The sequence below is a fragment of the Ambystoma mexicanum genome, chromosome 9 (genome assembly GCF_040938575.1).
Source record: "Ambystoma mexicanum isolate Mex_15411 chromosome 9, UKY_AmexF1_1, whole genome shotgun sequence".
Taxonomy (NCBI): Eukaryota; Metazoa; Chordata; class Amphibia; order Caudata; family Ambystomatidae; genus Ambystoma; species Ambystoma mexicanum.
The window spans coordinates 1504857585-1504872128 of NC_090931.1; the positions used below are offsets into that span (position 1 = coordinate 1504857585).

Consider the following 14544-nt stretch of genomic DNA (forward strand, 5'->3'; position numbering starts at 1 on the left):
AGGAGAGAAAAGGAGTATTAAAAACATGCTATTTATGAAAAACTATGGGGAGCCGTACGTTTATAGGGATTATTACCGCCGACAAGCTGGTTATGGCAATCAACCTTACTTTCAAGGGGCGCCCGTTATGTATGGTGCAGGTTTCAGAAGTATTTTTTAGAAGCCTCTTTCGAAGGGCTATGCCGTTTCTACAAAAAAGGGGTTTGAATTAGCCAAACCACATGTGAAAACAGCAGCTACAAATATTGATAAGGATGTGGTGTCTACGGCTAAAACCTCCATCGCAAATCGTTTTAACCAACCACCGCAAGAGGGTTCTGGGATGGTTTATGTGAAAAAAAACACAAACAAAAGAAAAAGGAAAACATTGCACAGATGGGGACCTCCAGGGATGCATAAAAAACCAGGATCAGCAACGAAAACTGCTCAGAAGAGAAAAAGAACTGGCAAGAACAGATCGGCCAAGAAAAATAAAACCAGCCCCGGCATTAATATTTTCTAAAAGATGGCGTTTATCCATTGTGCGTCGGGGGAATGTGTGAAATCTGAACTCAATCTGTTTGCTGTACCCCCGACACAAACTAGCATCGATAACAGCTTTTTCATGGAAGTGGCTCCCCTTGCTGCACTATCTCCGCTAGCGCCTATAGAGTTTTACATATCAGGCTCAACAGAGATGTATCTGGATTTAAATGACACGTTACTTTACGTCACTTGTAAAATAACAAAGGCTGATGGATCAGTTATACCAGCAACGGCTAAAGTTGCTACGATTGCTTACCCTGTGGCTACCCTCTTTAATCAGGTGGATATTACTCTAGGCAACTGGCTGCTTACCCAGAGCGACAACATGTACGCCTATAGGGCCTATATAGAAAGCATTTTGAACTACAGCAATGACGCTTTGGACACCCAACTTACAGCGGGGCTTTTCTATAAGGACACAGCAGGCCATATGGAGGATTATGCTCTAGATGGGGCTAATGCCGGTTTTATAAAAAGAGCGACACATGCCACAGGGAGCAGAAATTTTGATTTACTAGGCCGTCTACACTCCGATCTATTTTTCCAAGAGAAACTAATGGTAAACAGCGTTGATTTGAAAATTAAACTTTCAAGAAATAAAGATGCTTTCTGCCTCAACAGCAATGATGCTGAAGCCTACAAGCTGATCATAGTATCAGCTAGTTTATTTATTAAAAGGGTGAATGTGTCACCCACGGTCAGATTAGCTCATGCTGATGCTCTACAAGTATCAAACTTAAAATATCCGGTGGAGCGGACATCTTTGAAAATGTTCAGTGTTCCAGCGGGTAGCCGTGTCGCCAGTCAAGATAACTTATTCCTTGGACAGTTACCAAAAATAATCATCATTGGTTTTGTGGACAACACAGCTTTTTCTGGGGCTTACGCCAGCAACCCTTTTAATTTTAAACATTACACCATCAACTACACAGCTCTTTTTAAAGACAGGGTCGTTATACCGTCTAAACCCTACAGCCCCAGTTTTCAACAACAAAATACAATTATGGAGTATTTGGGACTTGTCTCCATCAGCGGTAAACACTTGCATGATAAAGATTTTGTGATACCCCGGGACGTTTATGATGGGGGTTATACTCTGTTAGCTTTTGATTTGAGACTTGATAATACATGAACTGGACATTATAATCTTATTAGAAATGGTAATCTACGCATAGAGGTACGCTTTGCTGTAAATTTACCCAATTGTTATGGCTCTTTTTGACTCTGTTATGGAACTCAACAATCAACGACAAGTATTATATGACATGTAATGGATACTTACAGATCAAACGTTTTCTAAGTAAAGACAAATACGCTAAGAAATCATTCAAGGGTGTGATAACCTTCCAAGAGACATAGGTAATGAGCGACCCACTAGCCTTGTGGCGAATACCGATCCCCAAGATCAGGAAGGCACCCATTGGATAGGTATGTTTATAAACAAGGATACAATAACCGTCTTTGACAGCCTGGGGTGTTTCCCAAGCCACCCCATATACAGAGGCGCAATCCTGGACTATGTGAAGGATATAGCCTCTGTTATACATTATAATAGAACACCCGTGCAACATCCCGAAGACATCACGTGTGAACAACACTCCTGTTACTTTGTATCTAACATGTCTGAGAAACACTCTCTGATAAGGGTTATGCAGACCTATTCACTGGACCTCCGGCAAAATGATGTCATGGTTATTTTTTTTGTGATAAGAACCGCTTTTGGAGATCCCCTGTAAATGTTTTTGATCGTTGGCAAAAATGTACTCTTGTTACTGAACCTTAAATTGTGTACACATATAAATAAACACATTTTCTTTTTAATTGAAACTCTTTTTTGTCTTATTTTTCATTTTTTAATATTTTATAAACATGTTAGACATGATGAAAATGATTAGACATAACGCATTTGAAAGTATGAATAATATTTTTATTGCAATTATAACTTTTTTTTTTTACAGACTGGAAAGCTAATATTAGTAAAAAAAAAAATATATATATATACACATGTATATACATATTTTAAAACGGTTAAAGAATTTGTTAAAGAAAAAAGAGGTTACACGTTAAACCAAGAGGAGCGTTTACTGGATTTTTTTTTTTTCTTTTTTTTATTGGCATTTCAGATGATTCAATAGCTGGTGTTAAAGGTTTGATCTCAGAGTCTTTTAAATTTTCCAACAGTTCGCAATGTCCCATATTTCCAATTAAGGTTGCGGGCAGGTTCACATCGGCAGCTGCTTGCATAAATAGGTCCCACCCTGGAGGTTTTGTGTGTCTTCCAAAAGTCTGAGGATTGGTAATGCTGCAAACTAAATCGTGAACATTTGATCCTTTAACAACTGTTCCTTTATAGATAAATTCTCCCTTGTTGTTCCATGTTGCCAAGTTTTTTTCACTTCCCATTTTGTTCAGCAAAAGTTCTGCATTTTTCCGATAACGGGGGTTAATAGTGTCCAAAACTTCCATTACGATAGGATCGGGGGCAGAGGTTAATAGGGCGGGTTTAGAGCAAATTGCAGGGTCTTCGAGGGGCATGCACAACGTCAGTTTATTTTTCTCATTTTCGGCCTGTCTAAAGTATGTTAAGTATTTTTGTAGAATAGTGGAATAGAGCCCCATTTTATCATAGTCTGATAAATCATGCCGTTTTAAGACCTCTTGAATTTCAGAGTCAAGCCTTAAAGTGGCTGATTTTCGGATATCTGCTTCTTCCGCCTTTGGGGTACTTATACCCTCCAACTGGTGTTTGTCAACCAAATACATCTTTTGGACATGCTCCATTAACCACCCCCTAAAAGCCTCGTAATTAGAGGCAATGCTAAACCTAGGAGTGCCCCTATAAAACCCCCAGATTGTTTTAGAAGTTTTCTTTTGGTTTTTATAGACAACCTCTTGTTACTCAGCTTTTTAAGGAGGTTTTTTTTCTTTTTTAAAATGCCTAGCTGCCGGGTGGATAACGGAACGTTACCCTTTATAGTGTTGAAGGCAATCTCTGCTATAGCCGATACTAGATCATCAGAGGCTGAGCACAAAATGGCCTTCCGTTGTTGGGGTGGAGCTGTTACTAGCATTTTAAGAAGAGCAAAGTTCCTATTTATACGGGCCGTCATGGTAGCTGGTTGTCGTCGCTAATGAGGAAAAATTGTCTTTCACCGGGGTGTTCTAGACGTCTTTTGTATGTAAACCACGGGTATATCTGGAGGGAAAACACCGGCCCTCAATCTGTAGTCTTCTAAAGTGTTTGTTTTTAGATCCACCAAGAGGTAACCGTAAGGTTTTAAGGTAGCGTCTTGAAAAGCCTCCATAAAAAAACGGGTATTACCCGGGTACATCTGTCTCGCTAGGACGGTTAGTTGGTGTTTATCTCTAGGGTTTTTAAAACAACACTATATAACTAGTGTTTAATGTTATGGAGCGGGTGCCCTTTCCACGGTAGAATGCATTTTGAACAATGTAGCAAATGCTAAGGTTCCTGTGATGCGAGTATTGTGTAAAGGCTTTCTCGATTTCCGAGCTATGACCTCCTTCCATCATAAGATAATCTACAATAATCATATTAACAAGATATGGTGGTAGCAAGTGGTCGTCATTCAAAGAATTTGGTAAGCTCTCCACAAACTTCAGATGTGGTATTTTAGATGCCAATTCATTATACAAGGGCTGCAAGCAAGAAAAAAAACAGATTACATTTTCAGGAATGGTATTCATAACAGAGGGTGCATTTTCTAATAGCTGTTTAATAAAATAGCTTTTACCACAGCTAGAAGGTCCCGCTAACATGCATGAAAAAGGGTGTTGTAACCGGGTATCCATCGTATACGATGTTCCCTTTTCAATAACCATAGGGTAATGTCTTGTAATTAGCAATAAGCACACGCTTATCAAATACTACCCTCAAGGTTTTTTGCAACGTTTCACTGCTAATCTCCCATTGTTTCTTTTTTCGCACTATTGAAGGTTGATGAACTGTGATATTTCTGGTTATATTGTTTAAAGAGTATTCCTGCACCAGCTCCTTTAAACTGTCAAAATTAATGTTTATACTATTGCTAACATTTAAAGTGATGCCCTTTACTTTCATACAGATAACACCTTTAGATGTCCTATAGGAATAGCTTTTGGGACCTGCCGAAACAAATTCTACAATGAGCTCGTCCGGAGCTAGTTCGCTTGTTAAATTACCTAGATAATCCCCCAGGGGCGGATCCTCGTCACCGGGTGAGCTGACAAAAATAACAGAGTCAGTATCGTGGTACAAACAACATTCTTGGAGGGCATCCATAACTTTATAGAGCTCCAAACGGGCGTGGGCTGTTGTAAAACATGCAATAAAAATGTTTATGTTATTGGAGCACGTTGGGAACTCTTTCGCATACTTCCAACAAAGACACGCTGTTTCCTGGTCTATAAACTGTAAGCTTAAAATGTCATATCTCAGGTCAAAAAGATAAGCGGTCAACTCTTCGGGGTCCGTTATAATGGTTGTATTTGGAAGGTTGGTTCTTTGCGCAAATTTACCCCATAAGGAATTTAAACACAGTTTAGCTAACTGGCATCTAGAGGGATTGTTTTCAATGAACTCGGTCTTAACCGTATCCCTTGGTGTTTGTAATACTCGTCTATATACTGTTGCCGGGATTCAGCATCCTTGCAACTTTCGGGGTAACCCGACGCTTCCTGTTTGTCTCGAAGAAAAAGACAAATGTATTTTGTGAACAGCTCTACTGTAGCTTTCCCAAAGTGCCATAATTCATAAATCCTACCCAGCCGGTATCCTTTCTGCAAGGCCACTTGTAGCTCAACAGTGCACCAGGTACCAGTAATAGATCGTTCCTCGTCACTGTGTGTGTATTTTTCAGTTTGTTTTGTAGTGGCACAAGTCATACAAAGCGGGAACATTAGTTTTCCAGAAACTCTTTGAGGCAGCACTGGAAAATAAAGTTTTTAAGGGGGATACACCTGACATTTAATCAGTCCAAAATATTGTTTAACATCTCCAAAATCTTCATAGATAATTTGGGGGTGTCCTAGCGGGTATGGTTTTGAATTGTTAACAAAGGGGTAGAGACTGGTGTAGTCCAAGTAATGAATCTTTTCATCAGGAGCTATCGCGTGGTAAAGTTTAACAGCATTAGTCCTTCCCCCAAAAAGAGTATCACAGGGTTATAAGGGTTCTGGTAGATTTGCTTGTTTCAAAAAACTGTTTAGCCCCTCATCATTTTTTAGCATATCTGTCCATTCATGCTCCCAAAGTGTAATAACGCGCAAACCATTGTTTTCAAGAAAATTCTTTTTTAAAAGTGTTCGTCTATGTAAATGGTCATTAGTACAGCCCATCATGGTGTTGTAGTCATTTTCCTTATAGCAACGGGGGCACCCATGAAAAAAACAACCATTAAAATCGTAGGCCAATTCTTCCCCATTTAGACACGCATAACCATCTAAAAAATAGGGACCAATCTTTTTTTCCCCTCCACGCAGGGCATGTTGTATAGGTATACCCTCTTGATGGGACAATACATCAACCACTGTATAGAAGGGGTAGAAAAACGTTTTGTTTTCCATGGTACAAGTCGATTGGCACCAGGGCTATTGTGTCAGGCTCAAGAAACAGTTGCTTATATATATGCATACACACGCTAGCTAGCGTGATACAAGTGAATGGATCTACATACGTCACATATTTTAACTCCTCAGGAGTATCGGGTTTCAAAATGTGCTCCTTTTGGGTTAGCTCAATGATACAGTTTCTAAAGATGTTACAGGCTGTTCTCAAAATATTGACATCTTCACGACAATACCTTTTTAGCTCCCTCTTAAAATGAAAAACATCTTTACGGGCCTCTGAGTACCATTTTAGAAATGCCTCCTTTTCTTCAGACATCATAAATTCTGAACCATAACATTCCACAGGAGGAATAGGACCCACATAGTTTTGATTCTGCTGGGTATTACAAAAATGTGGAAAATAACCTTTCGACCCTGGAAATCCAAAAGCTTTAGGCAACTTACTTAACTTCATAGGCAAGAAATTCAAGCTGTCAATAAACCACATTTTAAAGTCTATTACCTCTAGAAGTTTTAGCTTTGCACCTTGCATTATCAGTTTGACTGCTACTCGTTCTTTAATCATTTCATGTGTCAAAAAGAAAAAATCATACCCTTGACTGTTGTGTGCCAGAAAGCTATACCCCCTATATTTTTGATCCAAGAAATTAGTAATAAAACGCTTAATGCAGTCTATATCATAAAAGGACCACCTTTTATCACCCGTCAAATGTTTGGCATACACATAGTTTGGGATGTGTATGCCTGTCTCTTGCATACACTCTATATCAAACACAATGTAATCCTCAGTTTTAGCCACATCTTTTGGAACGGTCATGTAACACAAATGGTCCTCCAATGAAACAACTTCAATTTTACATCTAGGACAAATTTTACCACGGCATTCATGATCAGCCTTTATAAAGTGACCGCATGAAACACAGTCCGTTTTCAAATAGCATTGGGCTAAACCCTGCGCTGCTTTCTCAATGTGTTTTTCAAGGCATTGTTCAGACCTGGCAAAAGTTTTACACTTGGGACATTTAAACTTCGATTCATCCAACACAAGACACCCGTCACTTTGACACATGTGACAATGGAATCTACATTTGTGAGACATTCGATTGTTGTATATATGACAACAAAAAAGGCAGAAATTCTGTACCCCAAGAAAACCTTGTACATTTAAAATACCGTAATAGTGTTTCTCATGATGTAAAAGGTAGAAAGTGTTTTTATTAAAAGTGTCACCCTGGGGAAAATATTTCCAAATCCTGTCTTCATTATACAAAATTTTAATCAGCACCCCAAAGTAATCTTCAAATAGACACACTTCATTAAAACCAACCATGACGTCCGGGGGTATATCCAGAGTCTGGTGGACCTCTAAAGCCTTTCTTTGTATGTAACCGTCAGTAACAGTTCTAGGCTCCAGCGGACCTATGATACTGGCAGCCATGCATATATTTAAGTCCCCATAGTTAAAATCCAAAAGCCAACGCTTCTTCTTAGCCACAATCATGCTGTAGAGTGTTTTCTTTAAAGGCCTGTACACGCCGCCCTCTCTAGATCTAACAATCACAGTTACAATTCTTAAGGGTTCCGTTACAAGAAGCTCAGCCTTACTTTGTAGCAAACGGCCAATGTTTTCTAAAAACTCTAAAACATCAAACACCTGTCGGTGAGACCGTCTGGTAAAAAGAGATCTGTTTAAAGTAGAACTGTCTAAACAGATCTGAACAAAGTCATTAGGACCAGCTGATTCCAAAATGTGGGAAACAAGCCTCTCAGCCGATTCTGTTATCAGTAATAGTGCATGACCTGTTGAGGTTATCTGATCTAGATTCATAAAACAAAAAACTTCATAGTTTTCAACTCTTTTATATTTTGGTATATCATGATGGTATGTTCCCAAACTCTGTAAAAAACAGTTTCTGTATCAGACGTGTCAGGTGTATCTGGAGAGTGAAGCTCTAAATCTTTCTTTGCACGGCGACTAATGATAGCTTTTGCTTTTTTTAAGCATTTCAAAAACATTTTCCTCTGTCTCCTAGAGCGGAGCCATTTTAAGCGCAAGGCCTCTGTACCTTTTACAGGTAAATGTGGTATGTCTACAGGCTGGGGGGTGTATGCACATCTTCCAAACCATGCCCTATGGTGCTAGGGGGTGTCATTACGTCTACACCGTTTGTGAACTTCCCAAGACCTAGCCCAGTCTTTAATTCCGTTATGCGGGTTGTCAACTGTTTTGGAGCAGCCCTAGCTTTATTTTTTAAAGACTGCTTTTTATAGTCTTGAGCCAATACATTGGTTTTAGATTTCATGTTCAACAAAAGGTGTTTGGCCTTACAAACACATCTACGTGTATCAATTAAAGCTTGTTTAGTACACTTTTGTTTTAATCAATACCTCTGGCGGCCTAGGTTTACTTTCTTATGTAAACCTGGTAAATGTTTTCCTTTTTTACTATTTAATACATCTACCTCAAATAACCGCTTAGAAATGCCACCCCTTTTATAACAGGGAACCGTCACCCTGGCGGCTGATGTGTTAACATGTTTAAAGGTATGTAGGGCAGACAATGGTTTATTATCAGTCTTGTGAAAATTGTTCACTGCACACACCCGTTTGTTTACACCATTTGGCCCTGTGCTTGAAAGATCTAACGGCTTAGGGGGATCATTTAACCTACAAATAACAGAGGCATACACAAATTCTTCACAAGCTAATTTTTTGTGGGAGTCTGAGTTAACTATAATAGGTTCTTTTATAGATGGATTTACAATAGGCTCCTTTACAGGGGAGTCTATAGTTATTATAACAGTTTCAGAAGCAGGGGCTGTTGGTATATCTGGTACCAAAGGGCCCTGTTTGAAATTCTGGAAAATATCAGCATACCGCTCACGGTTGCGGCTTGTAGGTAAACACGTATGGGGTATTGAATAATCTCCACAATCCAGAGACCGATGCCTAGCGGTAGCCTGTATTGGGTCTAAAGCAGGAAAATCTCCAAGAGGTTCTTTTATAGGGGAGTCTATAATTATTATAACATTTTCAGAATCAGGGGCTATTGGTACACCTGGTACCACCAAGGCCTGTTCTAAATTTTGGGGACTATCAACATACCTCTCACTGTTGGGGATTGTGGGGGAATATGTATGGGGCGGTGTACAGTATCCATAATCAGGAGACTGTGCCCTAACGACGGCCTGTATTGGGTCTAAAGGAGTTACACCCTTTAAAGATGAAAGCACATGAGGAGGGGTAATCTCGCCACAACCTATACTCTCCAGCCGCGATCTATTAGTTGATGGGTCTATAGGTGTTATAACCTTTACACAGGACTGTATCTTTTGATCACAGCTAACAGACTGGGCATGAGGCGCATCCGCCGGAGTGACAAGAATACTTTGAGCTTCCACAGTTTCAGAGTTAGTAATATTTAAAACATGTTGAACCCCAGTAAACCGTACATCTTTTTTCAAACATATTTTTTTCTTTAAAATGTTTTGGAGCCCCACACACTCCTGATAACCCCCATCGTTTGTTGTGTCAAAGTGTTCTGTGTAGGGCTGACCTGTTTTCTTCATGCGAGTCATTGGTGGGACCGCAAAGGGCGTAAGCACAACACTAGACCCTAAAAATAAACATAATTAAAAGAAAATTACAAACTCGAAGCAAAAGTTTATTCCTTATAAACATACACCATCCTAAAGCCTAATACATGCTTCCTTTTAAAACATCCAAAGCCCATAAAGACCTATAATAAATTACGCCCTAGATACCTTTATAAACCTTAAATCTGTAAAGTTAGCAAGCATAAATAACATACCTTGTGTAGTGTCCCCTGAATAGGTCCTTTTCAAAATCCCCTTAAAATGTTCTAAGGTCGGGCCTGTTTTTTTTCACACGATCAGTTGCCTGACATCCAGAGGTAGCATGAGCTAATCCTTGAGTCTTGTCCACAACACTAGACCCTAAAAAATGACCATAACATAATTAAAGGCATATTTACAAAACTAGAAGCATCAGGCTCATTACTTATAAACATACAAACTGATAAATCCTAATAATTGTTTCCGTCTAAAGCATCCAAAACCCATAAAAAAACCTATAATAAAATACACCCTACATACATTTTATAACACTTAAAGCTGCAAAACTCTTTGCTAAGCAAACATAAACAACGTACCATGCGTATCGACCTCTAAGCGCTTCCTTTTCAGCTGACCCTCAACATGTTCTGCTCGGCCCAACAATTGTAAATCTATATAAAAACATTATAACATTAATCCTTACTTACAATTCCTATGTGATTACACCTTCAACCCTAATGTCCTAATACTTCAGGTGTTCAAAGAAAAAACACTCTAAAATATCATTTGCAAAACACCCATGTCTAAATGCATAAGCCGCCTCGTCTCTTTACACAGGGTAACATTCGCACCACAGCCAAATACAAACTCAAAATTCCCTTTAAAGCTTGCACCCGCCCCTTTAAAATAAACCCATGTTAAAACTTCATGGGTCTACTAATGTTTAAAAATCATATTACTGCTCCGTTTCAAAAATGAAGAGACATATTTTTCATAAAAGCCATTAGCTTGTAACCCAAATGATTCATTTTAAAAGGTTTCGCAGTCCGTGTCCATTTATACATTGCTGTTCAATATTTACCCACGGTGTCCTGGTCAGAGAAAGAAATCAATATTATAGATTGCCAGGTCAAATACCTCTTTTTTTTTTTTTTTTACATAGCGCGAGTCCCCATAATCATGTAAAACAACCTTATTTTATCTAAAACAGCGTATGGTTGCTGTTTTTTTGTTCATTTCTAAAATAAAAAATATATTTTATTTAAATAGGCTCAAATAATCTTCTGTCCACCCTGCATTCAAAACTCTCAAATTCACGAGTCTAAAAATAAAAAGCTCAAAGTCCTTCGCTCTCCACCGCGTGTCTAACTAATCAATATTAGAGATTACCTACACATATCTTTTACAGAGCGCCAAAGCACCAAACACGTTTTAAACAGTGAAATTACCTTGTAAAGCACCTATGTTCTGATCTTTAGCCATATCTATTATAAATAAAACACACAGTGTAGCTTTATTAATCTCCTACACAAGCCCTAAATACAATTCTTGTGGTTTTAGAGACAATAGTATATTTACATTGCCTTTTTTAAACAATTTAACCATTTTCCAATTGTAACATTAATTCAACACTTATAAAACAAAATACACATACCCTTATCTAATATTTTTTGGAAGTCAAATTCATCGTAAAAGGACGGTGCTTCGTATCTCTAAATAAAAAGAATCAATAATTATACACCTTGAAGCATTTTTAAACATTAAAAAAACCAAAAAGAAAATGCACTTACCTCGTTTCCAAATTCCATTACTTCAAGCGCATAAGTGTAAATGAAAAGGCTGCTTACCGGTTACAGTTATATTTATAGAGTACCCTGTTTAATGTTTAGTCAGTCACCCCACATTATATCAATTTACATAAAGACGTATATCGTCAGAGACATGCCCCTAGCCTCTTACATCTGAGGACCTGGCCTTTTCCAAATGGTACACGTACACTCTACAAATATATACAATGACACGGCTTAAAACTCCATGCTCTATTCAAAACGAAAGTAATGCTTGTTTTACAAAGATGAGCCATTGCTACACATCAGAGTGCGACCGAAATATTGATTGTTCCCTCAACGTCACAAAGCTTCTTTAAAGACTCCAGTTAACTCTACAATGTCTGGATGGTTCGTCCATAAAAAACCAAAGCTTTTTGCCACACATTTTACCACAACACAGCTCAGCATTTATAACTGTTAAACTTTTCTTATTTTCTAAACAAACACACACACACACACACACACACACACACACACACACACACACACACACACACACACACACACACACACACACACACACACACACACACACACACACACACACACACACACACACACACACACACACACACACACACACACACACACACACACACACACACACACACACACACACACACACACACACACACACACACACACACACACACACACACACACACACACACACACACACACACACACACACACACACACACACACACACACACACACACACACACACACACACACACACACACACACACACACACACACAGACACACACACACAGACACACACACCCCTATACCTAAACGTACACATTTTGGAAATATATTTATCAATTAAAAAAGCTCCATAGCCTACCTAAACATATGGTCAGACCATGCATACTAGGCAGAGTCTAAGAGCGCCGTCTACCTCTCTCCAGAGCTCCTTCTGTATATATACAACATACTCCACCCCTATGGAAGGACCCATAACTACATCACCCCCACAACGCCCCCCGGCCTGCCCCCTGATATCACAACTTCATACCTACATCATCTCACCAGAGCCCTGGACCTTGACCCCGGAGGGATGTCACCATCATTGCTGGACCACACCTAACCCAAAATATTACCTCATGCATGACATCACCACCGGGAAACGCCCTTATCTACGCCTAAACACAAAACATGACGTCACTATTAGGTTAGGCCTTAGGGGAAACTTCAGGGACACCCCCGTGATGTCACCATCCCTGCTGGACCACGCATAACCCAAAATATTACCTCATGCATGACATCACCACCGGAAAACGCCCTTACCTACGCCAACACGCCCCTAAACACAAAACATAACGTCACTGTTAGGTTAGGCCTTAGGGGAAACTTCAGGGACACGGCCATGATGTCACAAGCCCTTTCTGGACCACGCCTAACCCGAAATATTACCTCATCCACAGCATCACCACCGGGAAATGCCCTTAGCTACACCAACACGCCTACCCACAACGCATGATGTCACTATTACGTTAGCCCTTAGGGGAAACTTCAGGGACACGCCCGCGATGTCACCATTCCTGCTGGACCACGCCTAGCCCCCAAAATATTACCTCACGCATGACATCACCACCGGGAAACGCCCTTTCCTACATCAACACGCCCCTAAACACAACACATGACGTCACTACATCACAGGGACATCCAGTAAGGAGGGACATGCGTTGCCATGGACACCCCAAGGGGCGGGACATCCGTTTAGGGAGTGGTTACGGCCTGTCAGTTGATGAAAGGTATATTATATTACTACTCCCGTCAGAACTATATACAAAGACTGTCTAGCTGTTCCCCATTACAAACGGGCCACCATAGGAGGCAACAGTTTCCCGGTAAAAGCGGCTAAGCTCTGGAACTCACTGCCTCCAAACCTTAGAGCAGACCTACACTATCAGAACTTCCGATCTAAGGTAGTCTCCTGGCTGAAACTGGAGACCCATTAAGACTATGAAATGCCTAGCTTCACCTGTACACACTGTAACCACGTGTGCCTTCTTACCCACTTGTATATTACGGCCCTATTACATGACTGCTGATTTGTATATAACACTATGTACTATATTTTTGTATCTTGTATATTCTCTGTGTATTGTAACCAAGCTTTGAAAATTCCTGTAAATGCTGCGCCCTGATACCCCTGGGTACATTAGCGCATTATAAACAAACAAACAAGAGATTAAAAGTGCCCAGTGTTCCACACCCCATGCATTTTTAAAGGGGTTCTTGACTTTCCCTAGCCGTGGAAAGTCAGCCAGGGAGGTACAGACTCGTAATGTGTTCCAGTTGCTGGGTAGGTCCTTTATTGTGTATTAGGGGAAGAGCCAGGTCTTGAGTGCTTTCCGGAACACCAGGTAGTCTTGTGTGTGTTGAATGGAGGAGGGACAGACAGTTCCAAATTGCTGGTGACAGGGTTGAGAAAGTGAACACGCTGATTCTGGCTGATTTGGAAGGGAGGACCACTACGAGGAGGGCAGTGCTATATCTCGGGTTGCGGGTGGGGAGACCGGGTGTAATCTTTTCTGATTTTGTGCACAGCTCGGTGTGAGTAATGCACATGATTTTGAAAGTGGCTCCTCAATCATTTGGGAGCCAGTGTAGGGTGCAAAGTGTAGGTGTGATGTGATCCCTATTGTTAAGAAATGAGGAAGGCAATGAATATGGCAAGGGAAATGTGCACGGAATCACACAGTGAACTACTTTGAATCTAACAACGTGCATACAATACCCAAGACTCGTGTATACTAAAACCCAGGAGTGCAAATAGAGTGAAACTATAATACCAATATATAAAAAGGGATGTGGGGTAAGCACTTAGAACCTCCTTATGACTGAAAGGAAAGTCGCCAAACTCCTTACCCACTATGCTATTACAGATACTGACAGCGCTAAGCCCACATAGAGGGCAAGCAAGGACAGGATCTGTGAGCTGACACTCTGGATGATACTGAATAAGGAACTTAGAAACAGTACTCACGAGGACCGGAAAGACCACTTGAATGTCAGTAAACCCACAAACCCAGTTGA

At 40.1% G+C, this 14544-nt stretch overlaps 1 protein-coding gene across 1 annotated transcript; it reads left to right on the forward strand.

The window, feature by feature from the left end:
• The first annotated feature begins 505 nt into the window (after positions 1 to 505).
• LOC138487536 (uncharacterized protein F54H12.2-like) lies at positions 506 to 1657 on the forward strand. Its single transcript, XM_069614027.1, has one exon. It carries the CDS (start codon positions 506 to 508, stop codon positions 1655 to 1657), a length of 1152 nt encoding a protein of 383 aa, XP_069470128.1.
• Positions 1658 to 14544: the final 12887 nt, after the last annotated feature.

Coding starts and splice junctions, on each gene's coding strand:
- LOC138487536 (XM_069614027.1), top strand. CDS start 506: ATGGCGTTTATCCATTGTGCGTCGGGGGAATGTGTGAAATCTGAACTC.